The following is a 15,666-nucleotide window of genomic DNA, read 5'->3' as shown; positions in this document are numbered from 1 at the left end:
AATAATCGACTCTGGGCTTGAAATATTTCTTTATTTGAATGATAAGTTGAATGATAAGATGTTAAGTTTGATTACGTTTAATACTAAATAGAAATGCGAACATATCTGATCACTTGATTTTCTACTTAAAAGAAAATAAAGAGAAGTGACAAATGGTTTAAATTGTTTATTAATATTTTGTTTTGTTGTTTGTGAAAAAAAAGAAAAACAAGAAGATGAAATGATGCTTTAATATTTGTTTCACATGCATGGTCAGCCTTGAAACTTTAGTCTGACTTTGAGAATTAATTATTTACTTGTCAGAAACAATATCTTTAGCTGAATCAAGCCACACGTTGGAATGCGTTTTTCTTCTGGGTTAAATTCCAGGCTTTAAGAGGAGGTCAAACTGCACTTTTCATTCTATTTGATTTCCATTCATATTAGGGGTGTAACGATACACATATTGAACCGTTAGGTACGAGGCTTTCGGTTCAGTACACATTACAAACCGAATGATTTGTTGGTCTAATCATATTACATAAAAAAAAAAAAAATAAAATAACAAATCATCATCACTGTTGCAGTATAGTGAATTTCGCTTTCGCCAACCTAGTGACGCCAATTAATGTAGTGAATTTCGCTTTCGCCAACTTAGGGAGGTGAAATAGGGTAGTGTTGCATACTCATGTCACAGCTGACGTTATGATTCTTGGATCACGTGTCAATTAAGGTGTGGTTATGAATACATCACATAAGAAAGATTGGTGGGATCTCTAACTTGTAGAACCTCTTACTGTATTATTTACACAAGTTGTAATAAAATTAATTTTATTAACAAAACATAGACAAGAGTAATCAACAACTATTAAATGAATACCATGAATGAAACAGGAATAAAGTGCATAAGATGCATAAAATGCAAGTGATTATGTTGAGTGCTATGTCAGAGCTATGTTATCTGGAAAGATAAACTGTTACTACTCTGAAACAAATGAGGTGTCTTCTGCATCTCCAGGCTAGAGACTCAGAACTTGGTCAATCCGCTTTGTCTCTCTAGGATGGAGACTCAGGATGCAGCATCTGTTGTTGTCTCACTGAACAAAGACTCTGAACGTAGATTATCTCTTTCCTCGCAGGCTGGAGGCTCAGAACGTGAGAACGTGTCTGTTGCTGCCTCAAAAGCTGGAGACTCTGACTTGGTATCTGTTACTGTCCCTCTGAAAGGGAGACTCAGAACTGGGATATTTCTGCTATTGTCTCACACTCGTCGCAGGGCTCAGACTCAGAATTAAGTGTTTCTGTTACAGTCCCTTCCCTTGCGGGTAGCAGACTCAGAACTGTGTAGCTGTTACAGTCTCTCTGAACGGGAGACTCAGAGCGAAGGTGATCTGTTTCTGTCTCTTCCCTTACAGGACTGAGACTCAGAACAGGGACCTTTATCCCTTTTCCAATGAGCAGGAGATTGCAATTTGGCGCTTCTCCATTTCTGTGCTGTGATTGGCTGGTTCCATTAGAGTCGGGGGATGCGTGGTGGCCCACTCTTCTTTCCTCCTGTGGAATTTATTTGCATAGTCCAAACACAAAGTTAGAAAAGTGTCACTAAAGTTTTACCGGTGCATTTCTCACTTTCCAAACCATAACCACACTGTTAAAAATTGCTGTAAAAAAACAGCCAAATTTTGACAGTAACATGCTGTTTTCCATTAAAACAGTGCATTCTGGTATTATTTGTCATTTTCGAAAAAGTAGCCTGCTGCTATGTATCGTGAATTTACATTGTTCAAAATCGACGCTCAGAGACTGTTTAAAATCAAACTCTACACACTCATTCACTATTCCCTACATGAGTTTACTAATATAGTCCACCTTACAGAGATAATGAAAACTAATGAGTGACTTCAGACACTGATGAACAGCTGCTGTTAATGAGCAGAATCACTGATTGAAAGAGAAACAAGACAAACACAAGAACTATATAACTGACTTTAGCCACAGCCTTAGATGAACAGATATTTTTGCTGTAACTGGGTTTTTATGATGCATTAGTTATAGCGACGCTGGTCAGTTGATGTCAGCTATGTCTAGTTGGGCATGAATGTCATCTACTGAATTGATTCTGAGTCTTGCTAGACTCATTAGGAATCTATTGTTGAGTGTGTATTTATTTGTTGTTGTTTCTTTCACCAAGTGTGTTACAGAATGAGATGTTTTGGTAATGTGACAACCAGAAAATAAGGACTTAATAGTTAAAATTTAAAACTACTGTAGCATTTACACTCAAATAGAGACATGAAGAATCAGCATATGAATCTCAACAATGGTGACAATCGAAAGCTTCATGCTGGGTATCAGCACACTACAAAACCTCACCCATGACTTGTTCTCACCATTGTTGAGATTCATACGATGATTCTTGATGTTTTCATCTAAATTACACCAAAAAACCCCAAGTTTTTTTTTTTTTTTTAATGAGTGGTGTTTTTTACATCTGCATGCTCAGTTTTTTTTTTTTTCTGGCATCAATATCAATAACAGAAAAGACACTGGATAAAACCTGTGTTATTACCAAACCATGAACAACTCCAGATTTTGTTTTGTCTTTCATTTTTTTTGTCATAACAAGCATGTTGCAAACACACATAATTACAACAACTAAAGTAAAATTAACTAAAATGTCAAGGTTCAACAGCCCAAGTAAAGTAAACACTGATCTCCACCGTGGTAGTGAAAGAAAAAAAAAAAAAAAAAATCTAAACCTCTGCAACTCTCTTCTGTAGACGTCTGACAGAAATAAAGTCAGTGTGGTAATAAGTGAAGCTGGTAATGCTGTTTTAGGAGTTTAATCAGATCTTGAGAGATTTAATGTGTTCTTTTATTTCAGTTGATGTCATCTAAGGCTGTGGCTGAAGTCAGTTGTTCTTGTGTTATTCTTTCATTCAGCAATTTTGTTTGTTAACAGCTGGTGTTCATCACTAATGCTCAATCAGAACGTGATCAATCATATAATTATCACATTAACTTCAGCACTAATTCAGTATTACTCAAACACTCTGTAGTGTTGACACATTATAAGTGTTCATTTAAAACTGAGGATTTTGCTGTGGGTTTTAAAGGGTTAAAGATGTACGATGGAAAAAAAAACCAGCATGAAATGTAATTTAACAGTAATAAACTGTAATTAATTTACGGCAACACACTGTAGAAAAACAGTAACATGCTGGCAACCAGAGCTGCCAGTAGATTACCGTTAATTCAAGAAAAAAACAGTAATATACTGTAAAACATAACAGTCAGATTTACCAAGCAAATCAAGTTATTTTCACTAAAATATTAGTGAATGTTCATAGAAAAACAATTATGCAAAGTCATTAACTGGTAAGGAGAGTAAATATTTAATTGTGCCTAACTGATGTGTTTTTGTACAAGAGAGATCTGTTAGTTTAATTTAGTTTTGTGGGTCACCATTGTGCTGGAGAGTAGAGCTTGTGCTTCAGGCAATGATGAGCCGCAAGCACTGACGTTTTGCTGCTTTATTTAAAGATAGTAATTGTGGAATTGCTGATATAGTGATAATTTCTTTACTAAGCACTTTATTACACAAATTTGTGCTTTTGTTAGTTAATTACAATCTATAAAGATTTGAGTAAAAGTCGATTGCTTCTTTATTACACTTTAAGTGTTTGTGGGTTTATATTAAGAAATATTTCTTCTTAGTGGACTCAAATTAAATAAGTTCATTGTACTAACACCATATAAACAATAGTTTTTTAAAAACTCAAATGGTTTGAAGCAATCGGTTTCCAAAATAAAATGAGTTACCACATGGTATAATAACGGTAACATACTGTAAAAAGGAAGAGCTGTAAATTAACAGTATAATGCTGGCAACCACAGCTGTCAGTAGATTACCGTTATTTTACAGTGCAATTTTTTACAGTGCAGAATGCATTTGGCAATGTTACGAACACATTAAGTCCAAACATGATGAGAAAAGATTGAATAAGTATAAAATGTGTGTGTTGTAGTGTGCATCAGTATTAAGGTTTGAAAACCTAGTTATGAATGGATTTAGATGGATCTCCATGATCTCTCTTCGTTTCACCCACTGCTGCTGCATTTGGAGGTCCTAAGGAATTTTTATGGTCGGTCACAGGCCAAATCCTTAAGAATCAGTCTCAAGGTGGATGAAGGGCACAAACTGCATTTTGACCAATAGGAAGTTCTGTCCTTCCCGGGCTTTGTACCAAAGGTGTTCTTCTTGCCCTCTAAGAGATGTCTGGCTGTTGTCCTGGCATCTTTATCTGATGGCGTTGGACAGTTTGTTTATGTTAGTTCACCAAGATCCAATCAAAATGTAACAAACCTCTGTCCACTATGGTGGTCAGAGAGGGCCCCTTGCAATAAACTGGGTCCTGGAATGTGCTGTCCACTACATTAGGAACAGGCTGCTCTGTGTGTGGGTGTGAGCACAATACAGATAATGAGCTCAGATGGGAAAGACTACATTTCGTTGGATTTATACAAACTAAATAAACAAATTTGTGGTATTGACTGTTTATTAGTATTTATAAAGGACATATTCTGCATAACCATATTATACATGCCTATCCAACCAAATACTTAAACTTAGCAACTACCTTACTAATGGTTTGTTAATAGTGAGAATTGGAAATTAAGATCATCTTGGAATGAGTCATGCAGTTAACTAAAGATTTGATCATGTAATGCAAACGTTGTTGTTCTTAACATACAATACAAATATATTAAACTATGGAAACAAGTGAGCAACTGCACAGAATAAAAAAGGTAAGAGGATAATGACTATGACAACTATTGAAAGACAAAATTTAAAACTATTTGCTCAGGTCACCTGAGCCTGAGTCAGATGGTTGCTGGAGGTTACTTTACCTATCAGCCTAAAGCGTGATTCCTGTCACATACTGTGCTGGAACGTGGATAAGCTAAACAGTCTTTAATAAATCCAGAAGTACAGGGTAAATCCACACAAGGAATGGGAGAAGACACACGAACATCACTTTGCTGGGTAGACCCAACAAAGAAAGAAACTCACAGACTGGAACTTGAATACACGGGCTAATGGGGAGAACACAGGTACTCAGAATGACTGATCAGACCCTGAGTGGGCTCTGGCTCTCTATCATCAGTGGGCTCAGGCTGATGCTCCGCATTGTGGGGAGGTGGTGGGCTGGGCACTGGGTCGGGAGTGGAACTGGCAAGATTCTCCTGGGAATAGGCAGGGAACGGAGATCCATTTCTCACCAGTGTCCACTCCACAAAGGCGGCGAAATTCACTCGAGGACCATCCTTGGACAATGGTGGTCTACATGCGGTGTTCAAACTGGCGTAGAATCATAGAATGCACAGAGTGCGTTGTAAGGGTAGCTGGTGAGGACCAGGAACAGTCTGGTATGGCCCTCAAAATGATCTCTCCCCCTGCTCCAGGAGGAGGAGGTATTCAGGGCATGCAAGGGGATCCATGGGGACGCAACAGAAACAAAAAACACTGAGTAAAACACAGAAACAAAACGGAAGGGAGACATGCAATAAACTTTGTTACGTTGGGTCTTCTGTCATGTACTGTGCTGGGAGGAACGACAGAGACATGGATAAGCGAAACAGTTTTAATAAATCCAAAAGTACAGGGTAAATCCATAGCACAGTAGCACAGAATGACTAATCAGACTAAACGAGAACAGAAACATGACCATGTAAGGGCACACAGGAACAGAAACAGGTGAAGACACAACTAAACAGGTCCATATTCCTGACAATTCCTGTTTGGGAATGATACTAAAACACACACACACACACACACACACACATGCCAGTAAAATAAACACACTTTTACTGAAAATAACACAATAAAATTGGACAGAAAATACAATAATTTTAAATATCAATATATTATTTTTAGTTCTGTTCAACATAATCAGATATGACTTTTTTTTAAACTAATTATTTAAATTATGTATAGTCCTAAAAAAGCTATCATTTTCAGAGCATGTAAGCAGAGCATAGCAAGAGTAGATCAGTGGATGAGAGGATAGCGTCATTTTGGCAGCATTGCCCAGCACAGCTGTACTACAGCATGTTACAGCACATTAGTGCTACTGCAAACAGGAATAAGTATACTACATACAAATTTAGTATCAGAACATTATTTAAGTGAAATTTTAAGTGCTTTTCTGGTGAGCATAAGTGAGTGGTACACAAGCAGAACAGAAGCAGGTCCAGGCACACATAGATAGCAAACATCTTACAATCTCATGGCTTTCTGGAGCAGTCGCAGTTTGTATGTTTTGGCAATAGATCTTCTTGTTTTGGGGGGCTTATCTTATCATCTTTCTTCTGCCTTATGGGGATGATTTCAAACATATTATTAAATAGCAGCAGTATGTTTCATGCTCACAGCAGCATACACATTTAACCATTTGTTTATCTTCTCATTCCAGCTTTGTTTAGGGGGTTATTATACATGCTACTTGTAAAGCAGCAGAAGGTCTTAAATACAGCACTGTATTGGCGTATGCATTGGCAGTAGCAATTTCCTATATTTTTTGCTGCAGCAATAACTAACAGCAGCAGCAACTCAACAGCAGCTTAGCAGATCTGTTCCACCAAGACCAAATACATTATAAATACTGTCATCTTCCGAGAGTTGCTAAAATCTTCCAAGAGTTGTCATGATAGAAATGCCATGTTCTGTCAGGAAACTTTAGATGCCATAGGCTAATAGTTCATTAATGCAAACTGATGATTTTCACTGCGTTAAAATTACTTGGCTCAACTAATGGTGACTGTGCCTGCTACAGCTCATCCCATGGTGGCAGCGTCATCCACTACAGCTCCTCCCATGGCAGTGGGGGTACTCTGAGCTCCTTGTTGGCTCTGTCACTGTTACGCAGGCCATCCTTGAGCTCTCTGTGCTGCTTGTCGGCTCCATCATGACCACAGAGGTCATCCCTCAACTTACTGTACTCGTTGTCAGCTTTGTCAGAACATTTCCCATAACAAAGCAATGTTGTAACACATTTTTGCTATTGTTGACATAGTATCCAGTTCCAATGGGCTCAACAACTCTGTCCCTGTAAAACACAAATAGCTGTGAATGATTGTTTTCCTCTAGAATGATTGTTAGCCTCTGGAAGTCATGAGTGCATGAAATAGAATCCCCTCTGCTGCTCAGTCACAGCACACATGCACACCGTTCATCTTGTTTTCACAATTACCATTTCAAGTGCAATGATTGTTAGTCTATGCCATTTAATATGTCTATGTCAGTATATTGTGTACTTCCAAAAAAACAGCATTGAATGGAATGCTGCCATATTAAAAAAAAAAAACAAAAAAACTAATACTCCTGCTCATGTAAAACTTTATTCTTCTTTTTAGTGCTCTACACACATATTTACCCATAAGGCAGTTCTTCTACGACATCATCCATCCTGAGTACAGCCCTGTGTGTGATGTGTATGCGCTGATGTTCCTGGTAGATGTGGTGAACTTCATCATTATTATATTTGGATACTGGGCCTTTGGAGTAAGTATTGATCTCACATTCAATCACTTTTTTTGTTAGTTTGTAATTTCTTTTTAAGCTTTTTAAAGTACTTTTCTATGGGCTCTTAATGCTGTCTATTTTCCAAAATATAGTGCATTCTGAATGAGAATATGAAATAACAAAAGACAGAGAGTGGATTGCATCAATATGAATCTAAAACCTAGATTAAATAAGAAATCTTCTTCCTATTCAAATTCAGGGCCAGGGTCAGATTTGCAGAACACTAGTTTATGCAAATAAATAATAAAAATGCACAATGAACTATAAGGATATTATATTATACTTACTTATAATATTGTAGTGGTAGATAGATAGACAGACAGACAGAATGTGCAATAAGATCATATTTAGTTCCACCAATCAAATCCTCTCTAGTAAACCATCACTTTTAGATTATGTAGTCAATTCTCCTCAAAGATCTCAATATTTGAGCATATTGAATTTCAATGTTAAGATATAACCAGTACAAGTTTCAACTTTCTCAGCTGATTTTTTATGTGTTTATTTTTTGTGTGTTAATTAATAAGTGTTTTGAATTATTGATACAGAAGCACAGCGCAGCTGCTGATATTACAGAGTCACTGTCAGAAGACCAGGTTCCTGAAGCTTTTCTCGTCATGCTTCTCATCCAGTTCAGTACCATGATTGTCGACCGAGCACTCTACCTTCGTAAAACTCTTCTTGGGAAGTGTGTTTTCCAGGTAGTGCTTGTGTTTGGGATCCACTTCTGGATGTTCTTCATACTGCCTGGTGTCACAGAGAGGTGAGGAATAAATGAAGGACTACCAAAACTACTAAAACTAAAAACTGACATGACCAAAAGATTATGACAACATGTGTTTTTACATTACTTTAACTCATCAAAACGAGTAAAGCAATTTTCAAATTTAATTTACGTATAAGTTGTAGGAGGTTCAACTCATTGTTTAAACCAGTTTAATGTAATTTAAGTTGAAATGGCTTATATAGCTTCACTGAACTTAAAAATGTAAGGGGAAAAAAAAAAATGGGGGAGTAATAGACACAGCAACTAAAAAATTACTTCCATCCATTTGAAAACATCCAGTGTAGTTGGTGGGGGTGGCTTCTTGTGACCGCAGCAGTGACCAGTGAGTGAGCTTTTGAAAAAACTGAAAATCCATTGTCCTATACTTACAAACTCATTATACATTCTAGTAAAAACTGTACACTGAATCTTAAATAAAGCTCTGATTTCTGAAAGACGTGGGGAGGGTAGGAGGGTGTCCTGGACAGTGTTGGACTAGTTAGTCAAAGATTGTAATATATTACTTATTACTAGTTACTCCTTTCAAAAGTAATATTGTCACTTTACTTATTACATTCTGGCAACAGTAATTAGTTACGCTAGTTACATTTCTTTTTCTTCACGCCCCACAGAAGTAACTGGGTATCTTTCACATTAAATTCTTCTATAATGTCACTAACAACATATTTTTGCCTCATCATTTGACCAAAATCCACATTGGATCACAGTCAGAAGTTATTATAAACACTCAATAGTGACTGATAGTGACATTCAAGTAGAAGTGTTGTATTAATCTCATTAATTGACGTGTAGCTTGAAGCTAATTGTAATTTCTCCGTTACCCATATACGATTATATTTCATTATGTATTTTATCAAATCACATACGTTTGTAAGAAAGTAACTAAGTAACTAAGGAGTTTTATGGATGGTAACAGTAATATTATTAGTGAAATCGGTAACACATTATTTTGATAGTCCACTTTAGACATTCTACTAACAGTAAGTAACTTTGCAGCTGCATGTCAGCTAGTTGTTAGAGTATTAGTAGGCTGTCAGCTTAATATCTTCTAACACTCTTCTAAACTTTGCAAGTATATGTCAACTTATTCTACTAACCCTAAACCTAACCTAACAGTCTGCTTTGAGAGTTAGTAGACATGTACTTGCAAATTAATGAGAATTAGTTGACATGTATTTGCAAAGTTACCTATAGTTAGTAGAATGTCTAAAGTGGACTATCAAAATAAAGTGTAACCCTGAAATCTTATTAGTAATTAGTTACAATACTAGTTACTGCAAAAAGTAATATTATTACAGTCCTGGAACTGTAGCAAGTGACAGGCAGGTGAATTGGGAGATACAGTTAGAAGAGTTTCAGTGTGACCCTGGCAAACCACGGAACTCGTGCGGAGCCGACAGAGCAGGAAGCCAGGGTGGAGCCAGCATAACAGGAAGTCAGGGTGGAGTCAGCAGAGCAAGAAGCCAGGGTGGAGCGGGCAGAGCAGGGTACTTATGGTGGAGCTGAAGATATCCCCAGCTGTGCAGAAGGAATAAACCTCAGGCAGACTGTCTGGGGAGCTGGCTGGCTCGCCGACATCTGGAGTGCTGGCTGATCTGAGACTGACTGGAGTGCCGGCTGACTTGAGACGGACTTAAAACGTCTAAATGGCGATCACAGAGACCAAAGCGGCAGACTGCACACCCTGTTTGTTTTCTTTATTTTATAAAACTACAATGATTTATTGTTACTGTGAGTGTATACAAATAAAAGTACACCCTTTACAGATTTGACTGATGTATTGCTCTTATCTGTACGATCAAAAATGATGGAGTAACTTAAGTTCCTTAAGTTATAAGAAAAACTGCCACAAACCGCGCCGGCACGTTTTTCGACCCCAGAGGGTTAATATACATACTGCATAAATTAACGCTATTGTTTGCAAATATAAGGTTAACTGATGTTTTTAGAGTAAGATCAATTTCTTTTTCATGAGTTTACTTCCTCTTTACTTCCAGCTTTTGTTTCTCAGTGTCGTAAATTTTAGGGTCAAGCCTTCTAAATCGGGGTGTTTTCAGGGGCATGATATTTAAATGATGATTGTTTTTTTAGCCGCAACATTTATCAACGTACAATCATTCATACGACAGGATTGGTGGCATACGAATGCTTTTGCAGATCACATTTTTAAATAAACCATTCTTTTTTTTTTCCATGCTGTGAAAATGAAGCTCTGTCAAATTTAAAAGCACCCTTAAGAGCCACATTTTCTATATTCAATGTTAAGCCAAGTTTATACTCTTTCAATTGACACCTATTTTGTGTTTTTTATGCAAGTGGTTGTTAGATGCTAATGCAGAGTTTAAGAGGTTAACCCCTACCACATTTTGTAAATCCAATGGTTTAAATGGCTGGGGCAGTTCTATAGGCTAATGTCTCAATCCTCATGTCTCCCCAGGTTACATACACATACAGAGACATTTTTTAAAGGTGTAATCCATCACTTAAGAATTGGGCTTGTTAATTAGAGTAGTTGTGTGCTGTAATGGAATTACTAAGTGTGAATATACAATATGGCTTACCAATATCAATACAATATGGATTACCAGTGTGAGATTGCTGATGTTAATTGTACTGCAATGTTTCTTATTTCAGGAGATTCAACAGGAATCGAGTTGCTCAACTGTGGTACTTTGTAAAGTGCATTTATTTTGGTCTCTCAGCATACCAGATCAAATGCGGCTACCCAAACCGTGTTCTTGGAAATTTTCTTACCAAGAAGTACAACTACTTCAACCTCTTCCTTTTTCAGGGGTAAGTAAATTATTCGCTCCACAATGACCAATTTCTTCACTGTTTCTGTACATTTAACAGAATGTAATATCTTGGGCCTGAGGGGGTAGCTCTATCAAGTTTGTCTTGACAAAATCAGAACAACAAGATCTAAAAGCTGCTTGATGTGTGTTGTCATTAAACTTTCAATTCATATGATTAGGCACTTTTTAAAAGTATTCAAATGATTTTAACAGATATTATACAATGACTAAAAGCTTATTTGTTAATGCACAACACTTTTGCTGCTACTGAAGTATGATATGTGTAATGCTAAGATAAGGTATAGGTAGATTTAAGGGGTCAGAAGCAGTGCTGGGGAAAGTTACTTTTAAAGTAATGCATTACAATATTGCCTTACTCCCTGAAAAGTAACTAATTACATTACTTAGTTATTTTTTTATGGAAAGTATGGCTTGCTTGTTTGTTTTTATATTATAACTTTAATTTCTACAATTTAAATTCTCAAAAAATTCCAACTTCGTCTTTATTCTCAAAACATTTTGACATTATTCTCGTAATTTATTCTTGTAATATTTCGACTTTATTCTCATAATATTTCAACTTTATACTCGTAATATTCCAACTTTATTTTCGTAATAACAATCTCATAATTTTAGATTATTATTATTATATATACATATTTTTTATGTGGCACTAAAACACTGTCATGCTATTAGAACATATTTTAAAATGTAATTTATTTCTGTGATTTCAAAGCTGATTTTTAGCGTCATTACTCCAGTCACATGATCCTTCCAGAAATCATTATAATTTTCTGACTTGCTGATCAAAAATTATTATGTAATTTACATAATACATGTTTTTGTCAGGGTTCCCCTGGTAAATTTGCATTCCAGGGGCTAAAAATGATGTTATTGGGGTCGCTTAAACCCACAGACATGAAACACAAGACGTGGGTAAATCCATTAGGGTACACTTAGGGTATGTCGGAAAAACTCCCATCTCATTTTCTACTCCAATTTTAAAATCGTCCTACATCGCTGCAGAAAAGAAAATGAGTTTTGAGTTTTTTGACATTCCCTAATTGTCTTGAGCAGGATCGCAGAGCTACACAAGACGAGCATTTGTGGTTAAAAAGTATATAATTATTATGTTTTTTAAGAAAATGAATGATTGTTGCTAGATAAGACCCATATTCATCATTTAGAGCCCTTTGGACTTGCATTGAAACTGTATTTTTAACCTTCAGTCTGTTAAGCACCACTGAAGCCCACTATATGGAGAAAAATCCTGAAATGTTTTCCTCAAAATCCTTAAATTCTTCGTGACTGAAGAAAGAGAAACATATCTTGGATGATATGCCGTTGAGTAAATTATCAGAAAAATTTAATTATGAAAGTGGAGTAACCCTTTAAAAATGGTTGCTCTCATGTACTCTGCAGCATGTAAAACACGTATTTAGTTGTGTGTAGGGGTGTCCAGTTCCAGGTTTTTCTAATTCAACTCCGACTCCCACCATAGAAGTCGATGCAATCGACTCCTCGACTCCATTGCATGACTGTCCAAATTAGTCCAATTTAGTGGTGGTGTTATTAAATGGGCTATCAATGTTGTTAGCTGTTGCCGAAACCTAGCTTTACAGAGGGAAAATTCTAATAATAATAATAATAATAGTAATAATAATAATAAAAGAAAGAAAGATGCAAAAATAAAATAAATTCAAATAAGTAGGCCTAAAGTCTGTTTTTTACAGTTAACACAGCTTTTTTAGCTATAGGGGTAAAGCAAGGCAAAAGTACCCTTTTAAATAAATATGGCAACATAGATGGCACTTGTGGCGTTAGAAAAACAAAGTTCTTTATGACCATCAGGACTGTAATATGTAATGCAAAAGAAAAGGCATGAGACGGCTGTTTCTGTCAAAGGCAAGTTTTAATTGACATGTTTGTGATTAATTGAAATGTTTGAAGATAAGTAGACTGCAGGCTGTTTATGTTTTGCCACTTGTTTAAGCATCTAAGTAATATATAAATTGCAATGCTGGAGTTGACTCCGACTCTAAAGCTATTCAGAGTCAAGGATATACTCTTTTTTTAGTTGACTCCCTAACCCTATTTGTATGTGTTGTGTTTGCTCCGCACAGCTTGTAGGTCTCTGGCTAACCGGCTAACAGCAATATCTGTTTGCTCGCAGTTGTCAAATGTGTTGATAAATAGTGAATGTTTGTCGCTGTTGTTACTTGGAGTTCTGATAATGAATAGAGCAGTACGTTGGTGTACAAACTGCAGTGCTTTATCAATACGTTTCTGAGTTAGGCTAACACATATACCATGGCTGTTTGGGTGTTTACCACCGAGCTGTGGGTTAGAGTAATGGTGATGGGCGTTCCGTTTCTGAAATGTGTTGCTCGCAGTAGACCAATCACAATGGACTGGCTCATCAGACCAGTCACCACAGATTAGTGTCACGCAAAAGAGGGGTTTGAACAAATGATTCATTGAGAGAATCATTTGGGAGTCGTTGAACAAATAAGGTAAAAATAAATGCATATTATAAGACAATAAAAGTGTTTTTTTGACCTTGCATGCATGTCAACCTGTTGTTGGGAACTCCCAAAACCAAAATATAAACTTTTCTTAGTCCATATTAGGGGTATTTAAAGGTACAGCTTAAGGTATAACTTAAGAACAATGTAGTGATAAGAAAGTAAGTCATTTTGGATAAAAGTATCTGCTAAATGATTAAATGTAAATGTAATGGACTTTTCTTGATAGGTTTAGATTAGTTCCATTCCTGACTGAGTTAAGGGCAGTGATGGACTGGGTGTGGACAGACACAACTCTTAGCCTGTCCAGCTGGATCTGTGTGGAGGACATCTATGCCAACATCTTTATTTTGAAATGCTGGAGAGAAGCGGAAAAGGTGAAAATTTTAATGAATCTAAATGAATTTTATCTATCTATCTATCTATCTATCTATCTATCTATCTATCTATCTATCTATCTATCTATCTATCTATCTATCTATCTATCTATCCGTCTGTCTGTCTGTCTGTCTGTCTGTCTGTCTGCCTGTCTGTCTGTATTTAATTACAATTATAACACAGTATATCAACAAAATTAAATCAATATCAACAAAATCCATCTTTGTAGTGCAGAGGTAACAGAAGTGGCATCAAAAGTGTCATTAATATATTTACTCTGCCTTTACAGTTGTATAAATAATGCTATGCGATTTTTTTTTTAATTCAATATTTAATATGAAATGATTTATCATTTTAACTATGTAAATAAAAGGTACTTTTAAGTCTTACTGAGTGAGCTGAGTGAGTGAGTCATTCATTCAACCAGTTCATTCAAATGGAAAAGGAGCAAGGCAAGTGACTATGCTTATAAATAGGTCACTGAATAGAATTACACATTTGTAATCGTGCTGATATTTGGGAAAACAGTGCTCTGCTCGTGTAATATTGTGACATCACTACTTAATATGTTATAAATGTATAACAAAAACTCATCAAGGCAAAAATGTTTGAGTATCTTGAATTTTAGGGGCAGGTCTACGCAGAAACCAAATTATAAACTTTATTTGATGAACCTTATTATTAATGAAGTTCCAGATAGCGTCAGTAAGAACTTGGTCTTTTGTTCACCTAATTTACCACAAATTAGTTTGCAAACAAGGCCTAAAACAAGACAGAAAATAGCATATTACTTTCAAATAATAAATAGCAATGTTTTTTAATGTAAAAATCTTAGTAACTTTATAAGTGGACCTCAGAGAACAGTACAAAAAAAAACAAAAGTAGTTCATGACCCCTTTAAATGCTGCGAACTGTCACATGAACAAGCAAATCCACAAAGAAAGAATAATAAAAATGTTATAACGCTAATAAGATTTTAGATAAAATTGTTTAGATATGTCTAAATAAAAGTGTCATCTAAAATGTAAGACCTCTCATAAGTAAAAATAAGACTATTTAAGACTTTTTTCATTAACCTAACACCCCCCCCAAACACACACACACAATACTTGTACAAAAGTTTTAAGGATCTGCAGGAACACACCTAGCTCAAGTCTAGCTCTTTAGAAAAAGAGACAATGAGCTTTATAAAAACAGACAATGCAGTTGTGATTAGTACTATTGCTCATTATATACTGATCCCTGCTGTAAATGTTTAAATTGATTTTTGATTAATCTTTTGATTAATCATCTTCCTATATTTTTTTAAGCCTCACAATCAGATTTTTTTCCCCTCTGGCTATTCTTTTTGATGAGGAGGCATGATGTAGATATGCAAAACCGAGAAAGGCATACTTAGTTTTGTTTTGTTTAAGCAGTGTTTTTTATATATAATCTTTCTAAAGTATTTGTGTATAATGGGAAATACTTTAAATGTCAAATGAGGGGGTAATATAATTTCAAACGTTTGACATTTAAAATATATTTCACAATGGTGTACTCACTTTAGTTATATGTTATTATAAATATACTTTTTCCTTATATGTTTGTGGTCTTTTGCATACTATAAAATAATAG

General features: G+C 35.8%; 1 protein-coding gene across 1 annotated transcript in view; it reads left to right on the top strand.

Moving 5' to 3' along the window:
* si:dkey-11f4.7 (piezo-type mechanosensitive ion channel component 2) overlaps positions 1-15,666 on the top strand; it is a 169,845-nt gene that overhangs the window by 137,480 nt on the left and 16,699 nt on the right. The window contains 4 exon segments of the mRNA XM_051118918.1: positions 7,396-7,543; positions 8,113-8,327; positions 10,986-11,144; positions 13,901-14,048. Of these exon segments, the coding sequence (XP_050974875.1) occupies positions 7,396-7,543; positions 8,113-8,327; positions 10,986-11,144; positions 13,901-14,048 (670 nt within the window).

The sequence above is a fragment of the Labeo rohita genome, chromosome 9, assembly GCF_022985175.1.
Source record: "Labeo rohita strain BAU-BD-2019 chromosome 9, IGBB_LRoh.1.0, whole genome shotgun sequence".
In the NCBI taxonomy this organism is placed as follows: Eukaryota; Metazoa; Chordata; class Actinopteri; order Cypriniformes; family Cyprinidae; genus Labeo; species Labeo rohita.
This window is presented reverse-complemented; position numbering and strand designations above follow the sequence as displayed.